This window comes from Alligator sinensis, unplaced genomic scaffold (genome assembly GCF_000455745.1).
Source record: "Alligator sinensis unplaced genomic scaffold, ASM45574v1 scaffold796_1, whole genome shotgun sequence".
Classification (NCBI taxonomy): Eukaryota; Metazoa; Chordata; order Crocodylia; family Alligatoridae; genus Alligator; species Alligator sinensis.
In genome coordinates, this window is record NW_005842141.1 from 1,563,056 (window position 1) to 1,576,507 (window position 13,452).

Here is a 13,452-nt window from a genome sequence, read left to right on the forward strand (position 1 = left end):
ATTTTAACCCAGAGGGTCTCCAGCCGTCCACCCTGGTCGCCAATATCGACTTGCAGGGACGTGTAGCTTTCCTTAAGATTGAACAGGAAGTTCGGGATCAACTGTAGTAGTTGTGGGAATGCGTAAATCTAGAGTGGAAATCCCATCATCCTATCTATATTAGCATTATAACTTTGTAGTCAGTTCCTCTCAAGGAGAGATGCCCTCCACCTCTCCCCTTGTGAGAGATGGAGGGAATTTACCAAAATGTATGTCAGTGAGAATGTTTTCTGTGGGATATTTGCCTTATTGTTCAAACGTTTACTTCCCATACTTATTCACTTCCAAAAGTTTGACTCCCTAGTTTTTAGTCCTAGCTATTCTAGGCCTATGCCTACAAAACTGCAGCGTTTTTGAGTATTGCCTGTCCTGCAATAGCATTAAGCTCTCATCTTCCAAATCAAGGCACATATGATTGCTTGTCAATTTATCTAACTTATTAATCTTTAAGAACAATTCTCTATAAACCCCAGTATAGAAAATCGTTTTTCTTTTTAAATGGATATAATACAAGGTGTACTAGACATAATACAAGTATAGTCCACAATGCAAGAAAAAAAAAGTATCTCATCTCAGTTATAAAACGCATATGTGAGTTATGTAGAATTAGCATTTATTATCGTCCATCATAATTCTGACCCCAGTTCCCGAAGTGGACTCTGATCAACTAAATGACAATGTTAAATATTGTTAGGTTTCACTGAAATACTGAAACTTGAAGTTCCACAAGTACTATCTGTTTTCTTGTTTAAATTGCTTGCTAAGAAGTAAATGCTTTCTAAATAGCGGATGCACTTCTAAATAGAGGATCTCAACTTTGTTCCATTATTACTACACATATGGAGCTGTTCATCTAAGCAGTCTGCCCATAGAGAAAGAGTATATCAGAGGTGCAGGACAGTGTTTTTCTGCTAAGCCAAGAGTCCTGTCAGTAGTAAAAACTTGAACCCTCTTCTAGAGATGAGGGTATTAGATTTTCACATGAGAAAGCAAAACCTACCAGCTGTGTAGATGAGCTGGAGTAACATTCTGTTCCCTTCCTGATCACCTAAGGGCCTTATTACACCTTAGGCTGTTAGAAGCACGGATGTTGATGGGTGTTAGTGCTAGCTTGAGATTTGGTGCAGTCACACCACAGGCCAGCAGGGGCCTGGAGAACTGAAAGGTAAGAATCCCGCCCCCTCCCCCCCCAGTCCAGTGTCCCCCCTGCCCCTTGGGTTCCCCCTACCTTCTGCCTCCCCACCTCCCCTGGGCATTACTTACTTGTGGCTGCCTGCACTCTGTCCCAGGGGAGCAGGCAGGGAAGGGTTAAATAGCAGCAGAGGTGGGGGGGCAGGAAGTTTTAACTCATCCCTGCCTGCTTCCCTGGGACAGTGCAGGGGATGGGGGTGAGACAGTGAGTGGGGGTCTGGAGTACTGGGGAGAGTGGACCTGATCCCTGCCGGTGGGTTGGGGAGGGGGTAGGTGGGGTTTTTACACTAAAGTGTAGCATTGGGTGGCTGCACCTTAGTGTAACCTGAGCTGAGTAGTATGGATCAGAAATAATCCTGCCCTAGAATGTTGTAACTTGGAGCCAACACAACAAGTGCTTAAAACTAGTTTAATGTATTATGCGCAGACAGTCCTGGAGTTAAAAGCTCTAGGAGCCACCCAAAATTACCTTGTAACAAGGCCCTAAGTGGCCAGATTTGGTCATCTAAGTGTCAGTGACAACTTACACTCAGGTTGGCCTCGTAGCCATGTGTATATGGATAAGTACGTAAGCACACAGGCTGGTTTTGTGTAGTAGCCGCCCAGGGGATGTATGCAGGCCCTTCTGGCCATGTAGCAGCCTTAGACAACTGAAAATAGAATTGATCAAAACTCATGTCTATTTGACTAGACCTGGGGTGGGACCTCACATGTTTTGCCCTTAAATAGCTGAGTAGCTAAGGTACTCTCCTGACAAGTGAAAGGAACAGAGTTTTAATCCCCGCTCACCCAGAGTGGGGTTTGAACCTAGATGTCTTTGACTTCCCAACATAGCACCCAAACACCACACCCAGGTCGGCCACTATCTGGTCATTTCTCCAGCACATCTTTTGAAACTGCCTCCCCTCCAGGCAGCCGTAAAAGGGATCATATGCAGACATATGTACAATCAGAAGCAAGGGAGCAAGCCAAAGAGTCTGTGGCTCAGTACTGTGACCGCTGCCAAAAAGGGCAGGAGCCCTGGGTTCTAACCTGGTGCCTTATTTCCAGTGGGCCAAAAACTTACACACACACAGCACCTTCCATTCCTTTTTTCCAACGTCTATATGAATGGCTCAGCTTCCAAAGGAGCACAAGCGGAGACCTTGGATAATGGCTGACCTGGGATGTTATAGTTAGATTGCTGTGCTGTGAAGTCAGAAAGACCCAACTTAAAACCCACTTTGGGTGAGGGGGAACCAAGGTCCTCTGGCCTCCCAAGTGAGTGCCCTAGCTACACAGCCATCGGGAAAAGACAGCCAGGCTCGTTGTCTCGCATCTTGTTGCCAATGCATATGTTTGTTCCCAGTCTGTGCATGCACCTAGCTGTCCGCGTACGCAGGGCTATATATCCATCCTGTACACATATGGTATTTTCACCACTTAGCCAGGGTTTTCTAGAAAACCCTTCTGGAAATGCATCAAAAAGCTCTAAGATGATAACAAGAGCATGGAAGAACAATGTGGGGAAGCCTGGGCAAATACCAACCTGCCACAGAAATACATTGTTAGCAAACCTACAATCCCCCAGCCAGGATTTGACCTACTGAGGAAGATTTGGTCTTCCCTGAATCTCATCCAGACACTTCATGGAAAATGTGGACACCTACTCCATAAATGGAGAATCAAAGAGAGTCCAGGTTGTGATTGTGGTGTGATTTTTCAGATATTGCAACACATTGTGAACGAATGCCCAATTGATCATTTAATGGCAATCTAAAATCAATCCATGCAGCTAGCCTTAAGCAGTCAAATGGTTATTAAGTTTGGATATTAATCTATGAATGTTGTATGAATCTTGTAATCTTAAAATGTCATATAAAGGATAGAGACCACTTAGTCAAAATTGCCATATCATCAGAAACCGCACACAACCAGGAAAGAAGGGAATGTCACCCCGAGGTGCTGTTTCATGGTTAGGTGTAAGCATGCATTCAGATTGTTTTATAGGAATTGGCTTTCCCATATTCTGTACAGCAGCAAAGTATATATTGCAAAGCTTCCCATGCACTATGTTGCATAAAATTAAGTCTCTTCTGTACTGTGTGTGTTCATGTTTAAAAAAAAAAAAAAAAAAAAGACTGCAGAGCACTCCAGTCTGGATGCTGCTAGGCAGGTGGTGCCTTGACCTTAACTGCACACCCTCCTTTCTATTTGCTACATGAAGTGGCACTTCATGATCCGGCTCTGTGCTTTGTTTGCAAAATGATATACCATTTATAACTGGACCTTTCAGAAAACAGTTTGCACAACTTGTAGCAATGTCATCATGTCAGCTGCTGTCTACAGTCATACCTGAATGCGTATGCAGTGTTGTCATGATCGTTGTTTAACATCATACTTTAGTGCCTTTCAAAGGAGAGACAGCAGTGCAGTAGATCTATACTTCTTGTTGAATTAACATGTATCATAGAAGCATAGAAAATTAGGGTTGGAAGGGAGCTCAGGAGGTCATCTAGTCCAACCCCCTTCTCAAAGCAGGACCATCCCCAACTAGATCATTCCAGCCAGGGCTTTGTCAAGCCGGGCCTTAAAAACCTCTAAGGATGGAGATTCTACCACCTTTCTAGGTAACTTGTTTCACTGCTTCACCACCTTCCTAGTGAGAGAGTTTTTCCTAATATCCAACTTAAACCTCCTTTGCTGCAACTTGAGACCATTGGTCCTTGTTCTGTCATCTGTCACCATTGAGAACAGTCTAGCTCCATTCTCTTTGCAACCACCATTCAGGGAGTAAAAGGCTGTTATCAAATTTCCTCTCTGTCTTATCTTCTGCAAACTAAATCAACGCAGTTTCCTCAGACTTTCCTCCAGAAAGCCTTGCTAAAGTCCAGGTATATTATGTCCATTGCTTTCCCTGCATCCACAGAGCCAGTCATCTCATCATAGAAGGCAATTAGGTTGTTCAGGCATGACTTGCCCCTGGTGAATCCATGCTGACTGTTCCTAATCACGTTCTTCTCCTCCAAGTGCTTAGAAAATTATTCTTTGAGGACCTGCTCCATGATTTTCCTGAGGACTGAGGTGAGGCTGACTGGTCTGTAGTTCCCTGGATCCTTCTTCTTCCCTTTCTTAAAGATGGGCACTATATTAGCCCTTTTACAATAATCTGGGACCTCCCCCTGTCACCACAAGTTTTCAAAAATAATGGCCAGTGACTCTGCAGTCACATCAGCCAACTCCCTCAGCACCCTTGGATGCATTGCATCCAGCCGCTCAGATTTGTATAGTTCCAGTTTTTTCTAAATAGTCCCTAACCTGTTCTTTTACCACTGAGGGCTGCTCACCTTCTCCCCAAACTTTGCTGCCCAGTACAGTAGTCTGGGAGCTGACCCTGCCTGTGGCAACGAAGGTAAAAAAGGCAGTGAGTACTTCAGCCTTTTCCTCCTCATCTGTCACTAGATTGCCTCCCCATTCAGTAAGGGACCCACACTTTCCTTGACCTTCCTCTTGTTGCTAACATACTCGTAGAAACCCTTCTGGTTGCCCTTCACATCCCTTGCTAGAGGCAACTCCAGTTACACTTTCGCCTTCCTGATCTCGTCCCTGAATGCCTGAGCAATATTCTATTCTTATACTCCTCCCAAGTTGTTTGTCCAGGCTTCCACTTCTTGTAAGCTTCCTTTTTGTGTTTGAGCTCACCAAGGAGTTCTTTGCTAAGTCAAGCTGGTTTCTTGCCACATTTGCTATTCTTCCTGCATATTGGGATGGTTTGTTTCTCCACCCTCTGTAAGGATTCTTTAAAATGCTACCAGCTCTCCTGGACGCCTTTCCCCCTCAGACTGCCCTCCTAAGGGATCCTGCCCATCAGTACCCTGAGGGAGTTGAAGTCTGCTTTTCTGAAGTCCAGGGTCTACACTCTGCTGCTCTCCTTTCTTGCTTTTGTCCAGATCCTAAACTCAAATCATCTTGTGGTCACTGCTGTCCAACTTGCCATCCACTACTACATCCCCCACCAGTTCTTCCCTGCTTGTGAACAGTAGCTCAAGAAGAGCATGGCCCCTAGTTGGTCTCTCCAACACTTGCACCAGGAAGTTGTCTCCAATGCTGTCCAAAAACTTCCTGGATTGCCAGCACACCGGTGTATTGCCCTCCCAGCAGATGTCAGGGTGATTGAAGTCCCACATGAGAACCAGGGCCTGTGATCTGGACACTTCCGCTAATTGTCTGAAGAACATCTCATCTACCTCATCCTCCTGGTCTGGTGGTCTATAAGATACACCCACCATGATGTTACCCTTGTTACTCTCCCCTCTAACCTTAACTCAGAGACTTTCAACCAGCCGATCTCCAGTTTCATACTGGAGCTCTGAGCAGTTATACAGCTCTTTTATATACATCGCAATTCCTTCTTCTCTTCTCCCTTGCCTGTCCTTCCTTAAAAATTTGTATCCATCCATGACAGTGCCCCAGTCACATGAACTACCCCACCAAGTCTCTGGTATTCCGATCACCACATATTTCCTTGACTGTGCGAGGTCGTCCAATTCTTCCTGCTTGTTTCCCAGGCCCCATGCATTTGTGTACACACACCTGAGGTGACTACCCAATTGCCCTACTTTCTCAGGAAGAATGAGGCTTCCCCTGTTGCCCCCCAGGTTCGCAAGCCTGTGTGCAAAGATGCCCTTCTCCCACTTTGTCAGGGGGATCTTGCCTCTTCCTAGCAATCCTTTTTCTTAGAACAACATCTCATGATTAAAGAAACTGAATCCCTGCTGCAGTTAACACTTAGAAGTTATGGATTTTAGGCCCCTAGCAGACATTACATTTAAGATGCAGTTAGTTTGTTAATCTGTCTTGTAATACAACAATTATAATACAAATGTAATATTTTTCTGCCTGGTTTCCATCATACCTTAAATTGAATGTATGGCAGGGATAGTAACATACCGGGGTCCTGGCTGGATCCAGGACCACACTGGGGCTTGAACCAGCCCCCATGCAGTCTCTGCCAGCTGAGATCAGCTGATTGCTGGCCAGATCAGGGACTGCACCAGATTCCAACTGGCTCTGGTGTGGTCCCCTCCAGCCAACAACCAACCAAGTAGCTGATCATCAGCTGGATCAGGTCTGCACCAAAACTCCAAACAGTCATGGTGCAATCCCTGCAATCTCATGGTGCAGCTGGCTGTTGCTGGCTCCCACGGCTTGCACCGGGTCCAGTTCAAGCCCCACTGCAGTCCTGGAAACAGGTGGCAGTCAGCTGGCTGCTATGCACCCAGCCCCAGCACAGGGAGAGCCTGTGATCCCTTTGCGCTGGGAAATAGGGTGGTATTGGGAACTAATCCCTGATCCCAAAATCATGCGTCCCACCATACACATGTGGCCTGGCAGGAAGCATGATTGTTGGGATTAGAGATAAGATCCCATTGAGCCTTTAAATTAATGTGCGTCAGTGGCCTTAGTTATGTTAGTGGTAATGTTAAATTTAAAACTCAAGTAGAAAGTTTGAAATGATACATCTTTACCCAAAAATGAACTCACTTTTTGACACAAGTGTTTTAACAGATATCTCTGACATGTATTTTGGTGGGAGGTGGTGGAAGAGCATTGCTGCCAACTGTTCTGTCTCTTGGCATTCTCAGAATTTCCCTTACAAGAGGCCAACTTCCACTTCAGCCTGACCTCACTTGTTCAGCATAAGGAAATGCAACACGCTCCTTAGGCACTGCCAAGCTCCATGTGCATGATGCCAGTAGAACACTGGCAGGCTCTTCAGGGAACTTATTACAAAATCCTTTTGCATGTGCTTTTTTAAAATCTCTGCAAACTGGACAAATTATTGCCAGATTACTCAAAGACATGTAGGGCCTTCAGGTAGATCTTACCAAATTTCACCACTTATAACGACCTACCAAACTAAAGCTATTTTAAGAAACATCCCTGAGTTGTTCCCTTCCCCTCATAATGTGTGTGTTTTTTCCCTTGTTCAAATTAATGAACTCATTTCAATGATATGTTTAAAAACAATTTGCTTCCCAACTACTGAATCTGTCAACTTTCCACTCCAGAAGTTTTTTATGTAGCTGCAAATGTTTGGCACAAAATCAGTGGTATTCACCTCTGCTATCTGTGTCAGTATATCCTCTGCCTAGAATTACAGCAATGGTCTGTTCTGAGTAGGGAATCCAAGGGATAAGCAAAAACTCATGGTCTGGGTGGACTGCTCTCAGTAATAAATAACACTTTACTTTGTGTTGGCGCATGACCAAAGATGCTACATGGAGCTGATTCCTGTGTATGCATATGTCTGGGTTGTATTTGTGCAAATGAAGAGTTATATGCAGGGTGATCATATGCCACATTTTTTGTTGGAACAGTACTGTTCTAAACACCTGTTCTGAGCGTACCAGCTTTATTCAAATCAACACTTTTGTCCCATTTATAGAAAGCTCTGCTCTCCAGCCAGGGGGAGTGATAGGGGGCTGTGGGTCCTCCAGCATTGCATAATACTCCACTCTGCCACCCTTCTCCCCAGTACACTTAGCTGAAACTGAGCTTGGAGATAGCTGAGCATGTTTTGGGATACCAGAGGACCTTTGAAAAGGAAAGACTTGGGTAACCCTTCCCAACACATCAGCTTGTCCATTTTGAGAAATATGATTGCCTCATTTATATGGGAATGTAGCTAATACATGCAAGGAGGTGATACCCTTGTAATAAACTTAACACGCATAGTTTGGTGCCATCTCTGCCCCCTGCTAATTTCATTTAATCCAGTTGCTCTGGGGCCATTTCTAATTCCAAAGAAGGAACCTTACAATACCTACTCCAAAGCAAATTACATTTATCGTAGCTATAGTTTTCAGTACAAGGATACATGGCTGAATATTCTTTTCCTCTCCTCTCCATCTCCAGTATGGAATGCTACTGTATCAGAACTACAGAATCCCCCAGCAGAGAAAAGCCCTGATTCCACACTTCTCCACTCCAGTGGTAAGTCCTGAAGTTTACTTTCAAATACATGATTATCTGACGTCTTTCCCTCCATTATCTTTCTCATAGTTTACTTTATAAGTCTGCTTTTTAGAACCAGAACACTGTGAACTGCTTACAAGATCCATAAGCAGAAACTTAAATTGTTTTTGCCTTTCTGTAAGGTCATTGTGGCATAGGTTTCCCAGTTTTCAGACATGTTTAAATATATCTGCAGCTTCTCGCAATGCTTTTTTAATCCGTTAAACAAGTTGGGTTACTCCTATTCTGAACTGCAGTTGCACAAGAGGAACAAGGAAAGAAAGAAAGAAAAGAAAAAAATACCAAAAAACCCTCCCATAAGTACCTCTTCAGTCTTCCCCCTGCTTCCAAGATGCCTGGTTTGTAACTGATGTTTTGTACGCACCTCTCTTCACTGTAAAACTAAATTCCTCATTAGTCATAATAGCTTTGAAAGAGAGGAATGATTATACCTTCATGGCTTTGTCCAATGACAAAATTAGACTGCTTTGTATTTTTTTGACTGTGTACTTCTTGGGCAGTTGCTGATGGTGTGTAGTGCCACACAACCCATTGCTGCTGTGGTCATAAATCAGAATTTTCACTCTAAATTGAAAAAAGGTAGCTGAGGGCATGGCCATTGCTAACTATGAATGGAATTGCTAGACCTTCTGAGGAAGCACTTGCATAAAAGGATAAGAGAATCAGGCATTTGGAGAGGGGTATGGCTTTGATTTTACTCTCAGTTATATTGGATCCTCATTACAAATATTTGACATTCAAAGAATCAGGAATTAAAATAGAGCACTGTTAAACGTGAAAACACCCTTTTGAAACTGGGACAAGAGTTGGATGGCAGGTGCTCTCAAGCTGCATCCCCCCCCCCGCATTTTGAAACGAATTAAAATTCTTTTTTCAGAGAAGCGTATCCGAAAACTCGCTAGTAGCAATGGATTTTTCGGGACAAATAGGAAGAGTTATTGAAAATCCTGCAGAAGCACAGTGTGCCGCCTTAGAAGAAGGACATGCTTGGAGGGTAACTGCTTTGTCCTCTTTGTTTTCCACTTGAACACGCAGTGCACTATGAAGTTAGTACAGCGGGTGGTTGCAATATAGCTTAGCTCCAATTTGAAACATTCAAGCTGCAAGCATGCAGAGTTGAAAGAGTCAGTTTCAATCTTTAGCAAACCTGTCTCATTCACACCAACCTTCTGTCACTGCTTCTCTGTCCCTCACTAGTGTCCAGAGGAAGGTTGAGGGGGAGAGCAGACTCACCAGAACTTTACTGCCAGTTTGCAAAACCACTCTCTGAGGAGGAATGTGTCAGATTATAAGCTTCCCCCACATGGAAGAGGCTGGGGCTCTGACTAATGGCTTGCTCCCAGTAAGTTTAATTGCAGAATATACAAGAGTCAGGACCTCTTGAAATGCAAACCAATGTAACTTGTTTGTAGTGTTGTGTGGACAGACACTTGCAGTACAGATTTTCCCACAGTCTCGTCTGCTAGGGACCCGAAGTCATTACCTGAAGCACTAGGTGGTGCTTTCTGTCTGGGAGATGTACCCTGCTCTGCAGAGTGCATAGTGCTCTCTGATTGAGCAGCAGCAGACACGATAGGTTTTTGTTTGCTTTTTTTTGAGTCATTGAGCTTTCAGGCATTAAGAACTGGCTTTTATATTAAGCCACCAGAAATGTGCTATGGCTTGTAGAATACCACCTCCCTCCCCAGATCTGCATCTCTTTTTTTTCTTTTCCTTGCATTAGATTTACCCTATCTCCATTTCTTATATATTGAATCTGTGTGCATGTGCTCTAATTCTCTAATGCCAAGGTTTCATGCCATATTTAATAGTAACTCATTTCTTCTGTAGAAACGCAGCACAAGAATGAACATCTTAGGTAGCCAAAGTCCACTCCATCCTTCCACACTGAGCACAGGTAAATTTTGTTATGTAGTAATGAGACCCGGGGTGGGGGGAGTGGGGAGAAGAGGCGGGTGTTGCAAGGTGTTAAATGAAATAATGTTCCACATTCTCAGTTTTTACCGATTTTTTTCACTGATAAATTTCCTGTTTTTTTTTTTTTTTAAAGTCATTTGGTTTTTACTGATTTACACCTGTTTTTCAGTTGCGATCCCTATTAACCAGCATGAGTGGGTAATGACCCATTCCCCACTCATACTGCTTAACAGGGATTTGAACTAAAAAGCGGGTGGTGCCAGGAAGCTAAAGTGACGCTGTGTCAGTTACCTGAGGAACAGGTTTCTGGCCACGGGTGGGGGAGTGGCGGGGGCAGCGGCCATCTGCGGAGCAGGGAGGCGGGGGGTGGCGGTGGCCACATGGGGGTGGGGAGAGTGTGGCTCTAGCTGCTGCCTGGGGGTGTGGGGCTCCTGGCTCTGGCTCCAGGCGGGGTGGGAGGGGCCATGGAAATCACTCCCAGGGTGTGTGGGTCCCACGTGCACCCCAGCGGCTCTAGCTTCAGCCCTTCCCTGGGAGCTGTGAGCCCTGAGCCCTGCTGGGGGGTGCAGGCAAGAGAGCCTGGCCCTGCTCGCAGTGGTAGGGGGCTTCCCCTGGGTGCTCAGCATGGATGGCATCAGCCTCTTCCATGTGCTTGGGGCAGGCATCCATCTGCTCTTGTCCCATGTGCAGATCTGGGGTCACGCACCCCCTAGGAAGAGCCCAGCACAGCCCTCCTGAAAGGCCCATAGCAACAGGAGCTGTGCCCTACACCTGCTGACAGCTCCCTCTGCTTTGCTTCCTGCTGCAGCCCCAGGAGCAGCTGACGGGTTGCACTGTGCCCCTCCCCCCACCCCTTCCCTAGTCCCTGTCTTACTCCCTCCCACCCTCACCGCCAATTTTTTTTTTCCCGATTTAAATCGATTTCCCCCCTTTTCTTCCTTTTACCCTGATTTCATCCCGGTTTTTGTGTTTCGAAGATAAACCCCAAAACATTCCCAGATTTTTTTTAAATAAAAAACTGAGAATGCAGAACACTATATATGTGTATCCCTAGTGTGTAGGGATGGAAGCCAGGCCTTTAAAACTCAGATTCTAATTTCAGACACCTTTAAAAGTTTGAACTTGGGGTGAAATTGTATCCATATCTAATGTCAGGGTACCCAGGAACTTACTTGGTAATGTAGAAGCTATTAAATATATTCAAGAGGCTAGAGACAAAAAATTGATGTAATTCTCAGAAACTTTTAAAACATCACTCAGATTTTGGTTCCAATCTTAAATTGTATGAACTGGACTCAATTCATGTTTCCACGATTTAAAAACAAGTAGTCAATCACTTGTGATAGTCATTGATTTATACTCTGTAAATCTTAACAACTGGATTTTCCAAATGTCTTCACATTGTAATTTAAAAACGATGTGACATTTGGTTTTTATGAAAAAAGTTGTATATCCTTTTTTAAAACAATATTTCAACAGTATTATGCTTTTAACTTCTAGAACTGAAAGCAAAAATCCTTTATTTATGGTTAGCCCTTTGTAGGTGTTTTTTAAAGTTTAATGGTAGCAAGGTAAGGGGGGGGCGGAGAGGAGGGCTTTCTCTGTTGCTATGGTTTTAAATATCTTTGCCCTATTTTTTTTTTATTATTTTTATGAAGGAAAAATACTTGGAGGCATCTCTAGTTATGAAGAACTGAGGGAGATGGTTTTCATTCTGTTCTAATTCAAATGGCTAATGAGTTTAATTCAAACTTTCTTTGCCTTCTTTGTCAATCCTGACATAACTTAAGTTTTTAGCCCCAGGGCAGAGGGTTTTTTTGGAAAGCTCCGAAAACCTGTTTTAATATAACTGAATACCTACTCTTACAGTTTCAGCATCTGCATGGACTAGTGTCTTAATATAAAGGATCTTGAATATGCTGTCACTTTTTACCAATTTTTTTTTCATGTCTTGGCAGATATTTTATCTAATCTAATAAAACTTAAGTTATATCTCTAAAATATGCCAATAAAAAAATATGATGATGTTGTTATATCTAGAAAAGCATATGTTGTACATCTGACTGCTGTTAACCTTTTTTAACTATGTCTCCCCCATCAGTTATCCATAAGACACAGCACTGGTTTCATGGAAGAATCTCTCGAGAAGAATCTCACAGGATTATTAAACAACAAGGGCTTGTGGATGGGTGAGCATTATTCTCTAGTATATCTTATTTACAGTTGTTCCACAAGCTTGTCCTCTTCAAAGGCTTCAGTAGGACCAATCACATAAGTGTTGGGCTCAAAGCTTCAATCCCCAAAGTAATATATTAAGTATACATGTAAAGTTAGGTTTTGGGAAGAATGTTAAGGGCTGAGAATAACCTGTAACAAAGAAATAAATATCTATTTCTTCCTCCAAATCTTAATTCTCCTAGTAGGGTTCTACATTTAAATACCAGCAAATAGAGTTGGCACAAGAGAAGCATTTAACTTCATTCCCCTTACTTGTATTAAAGGCGGTATTGGCTTTCCCTCATTATTTCTTTTCTTCAGCAAAAAGGGACAAACATAGCTGAATGGACCCTTTAAAAATGCTTGTATCTGGGGTTCTAGTTCTTTACAGTTCTAGGAGCATGTTCAGGTTTTCATTGTTTTCTTGCTATAGCATTTGTACTCAGCAGGTTTCCCTGCTTTTCAGTGGGAAAACCATGGCTACCTGCCCACCTTCAGGATCTAGTTCATAGAATGAACTAGATCCTGCACTAGGGGGAATGCCTTACTGGATCTGGTATTGGCAACGGGGGATGACATGGTAGGGGACCTCCAGATCGGTAGCCATCTGGGGGTCAGTGATCACCTAATAATAGAGTTCACCATAAGACGTCGAGTGGGTAAGGTAACTAGTAGGGTGAAAGTGCTAGACTTTAGGAAAGCTGATTTCAACGAACTCAGGCGATTAGTCAAGGACGCACTGCAGTGTAGGAGTTTTAAAGTGGTGGGAGCCCAAGAAGGGTGGCTGTGCCTCAAGGAAACGATCCTTCGGGCACAAAGCAAGACGATCCCCGAGCGAGGCAAAAGGGGGAAAGGGGCCAGGAGGCTTCCCTGGCTGACCAGAGAAATCCAGGGCAGCCTAAGGGACAAAAGGGGAGCACATAAAAAGTGGAAACAGGGAGAGATCACCAAAGATGAATATATCTCCTCTGCTCGTGCTTGTAGGAAGGCAGTTAGACGGGCCAAAGCTGCCATGGAGCTGAGGATGACATCCCAAGTAAAAGACAACAAGAAATTGTTTTTTAGATATAT

The 13,452-nt window shown here is 43.9% G+C and overlaps 1 protein-coding gene across 5 annotated transcripts in view; it reads left to right on the top strand.

Moving 5' to 3' along the window:
• GRB10 (growth factor receptor bound protein 10) overlaps positions 1-13,452 on the top strand; it is a 201,342-nt gene that overhangs the window by 173,307 nt on the left and 14,583 nt on the right. For 4 of the 5 annotated variants that reach the window (XR_003094437.1, XR_003094438.1, XM_025206118.1 and 1 more), the window contains exons 12-15: positions 8,128-8,205; positions 9,125-9,241; positions 10,078-10,144; positions 12,266-12,353. Coding sequence is in view for 3 of the 5 variants with exons in the window: in XM_025206118.1 (XP_025061903.1) it covers positions 8,128-8,205; positions 9,125-9,241; positions 10,078-10,144; positions 12,266-12,353 (350 nt within the window). In the remaining 2 variants the exon portion in view is untranslated. The remainder of the gene's footprint in view (positions 1-8,127; positions 8,206-9,124; positions 9,242-10,077; positions 10,145-12,265; positions 12,354-13,452) is intronic. The other variant, XM_025206119.1, reaches the window with a different exon arrangement.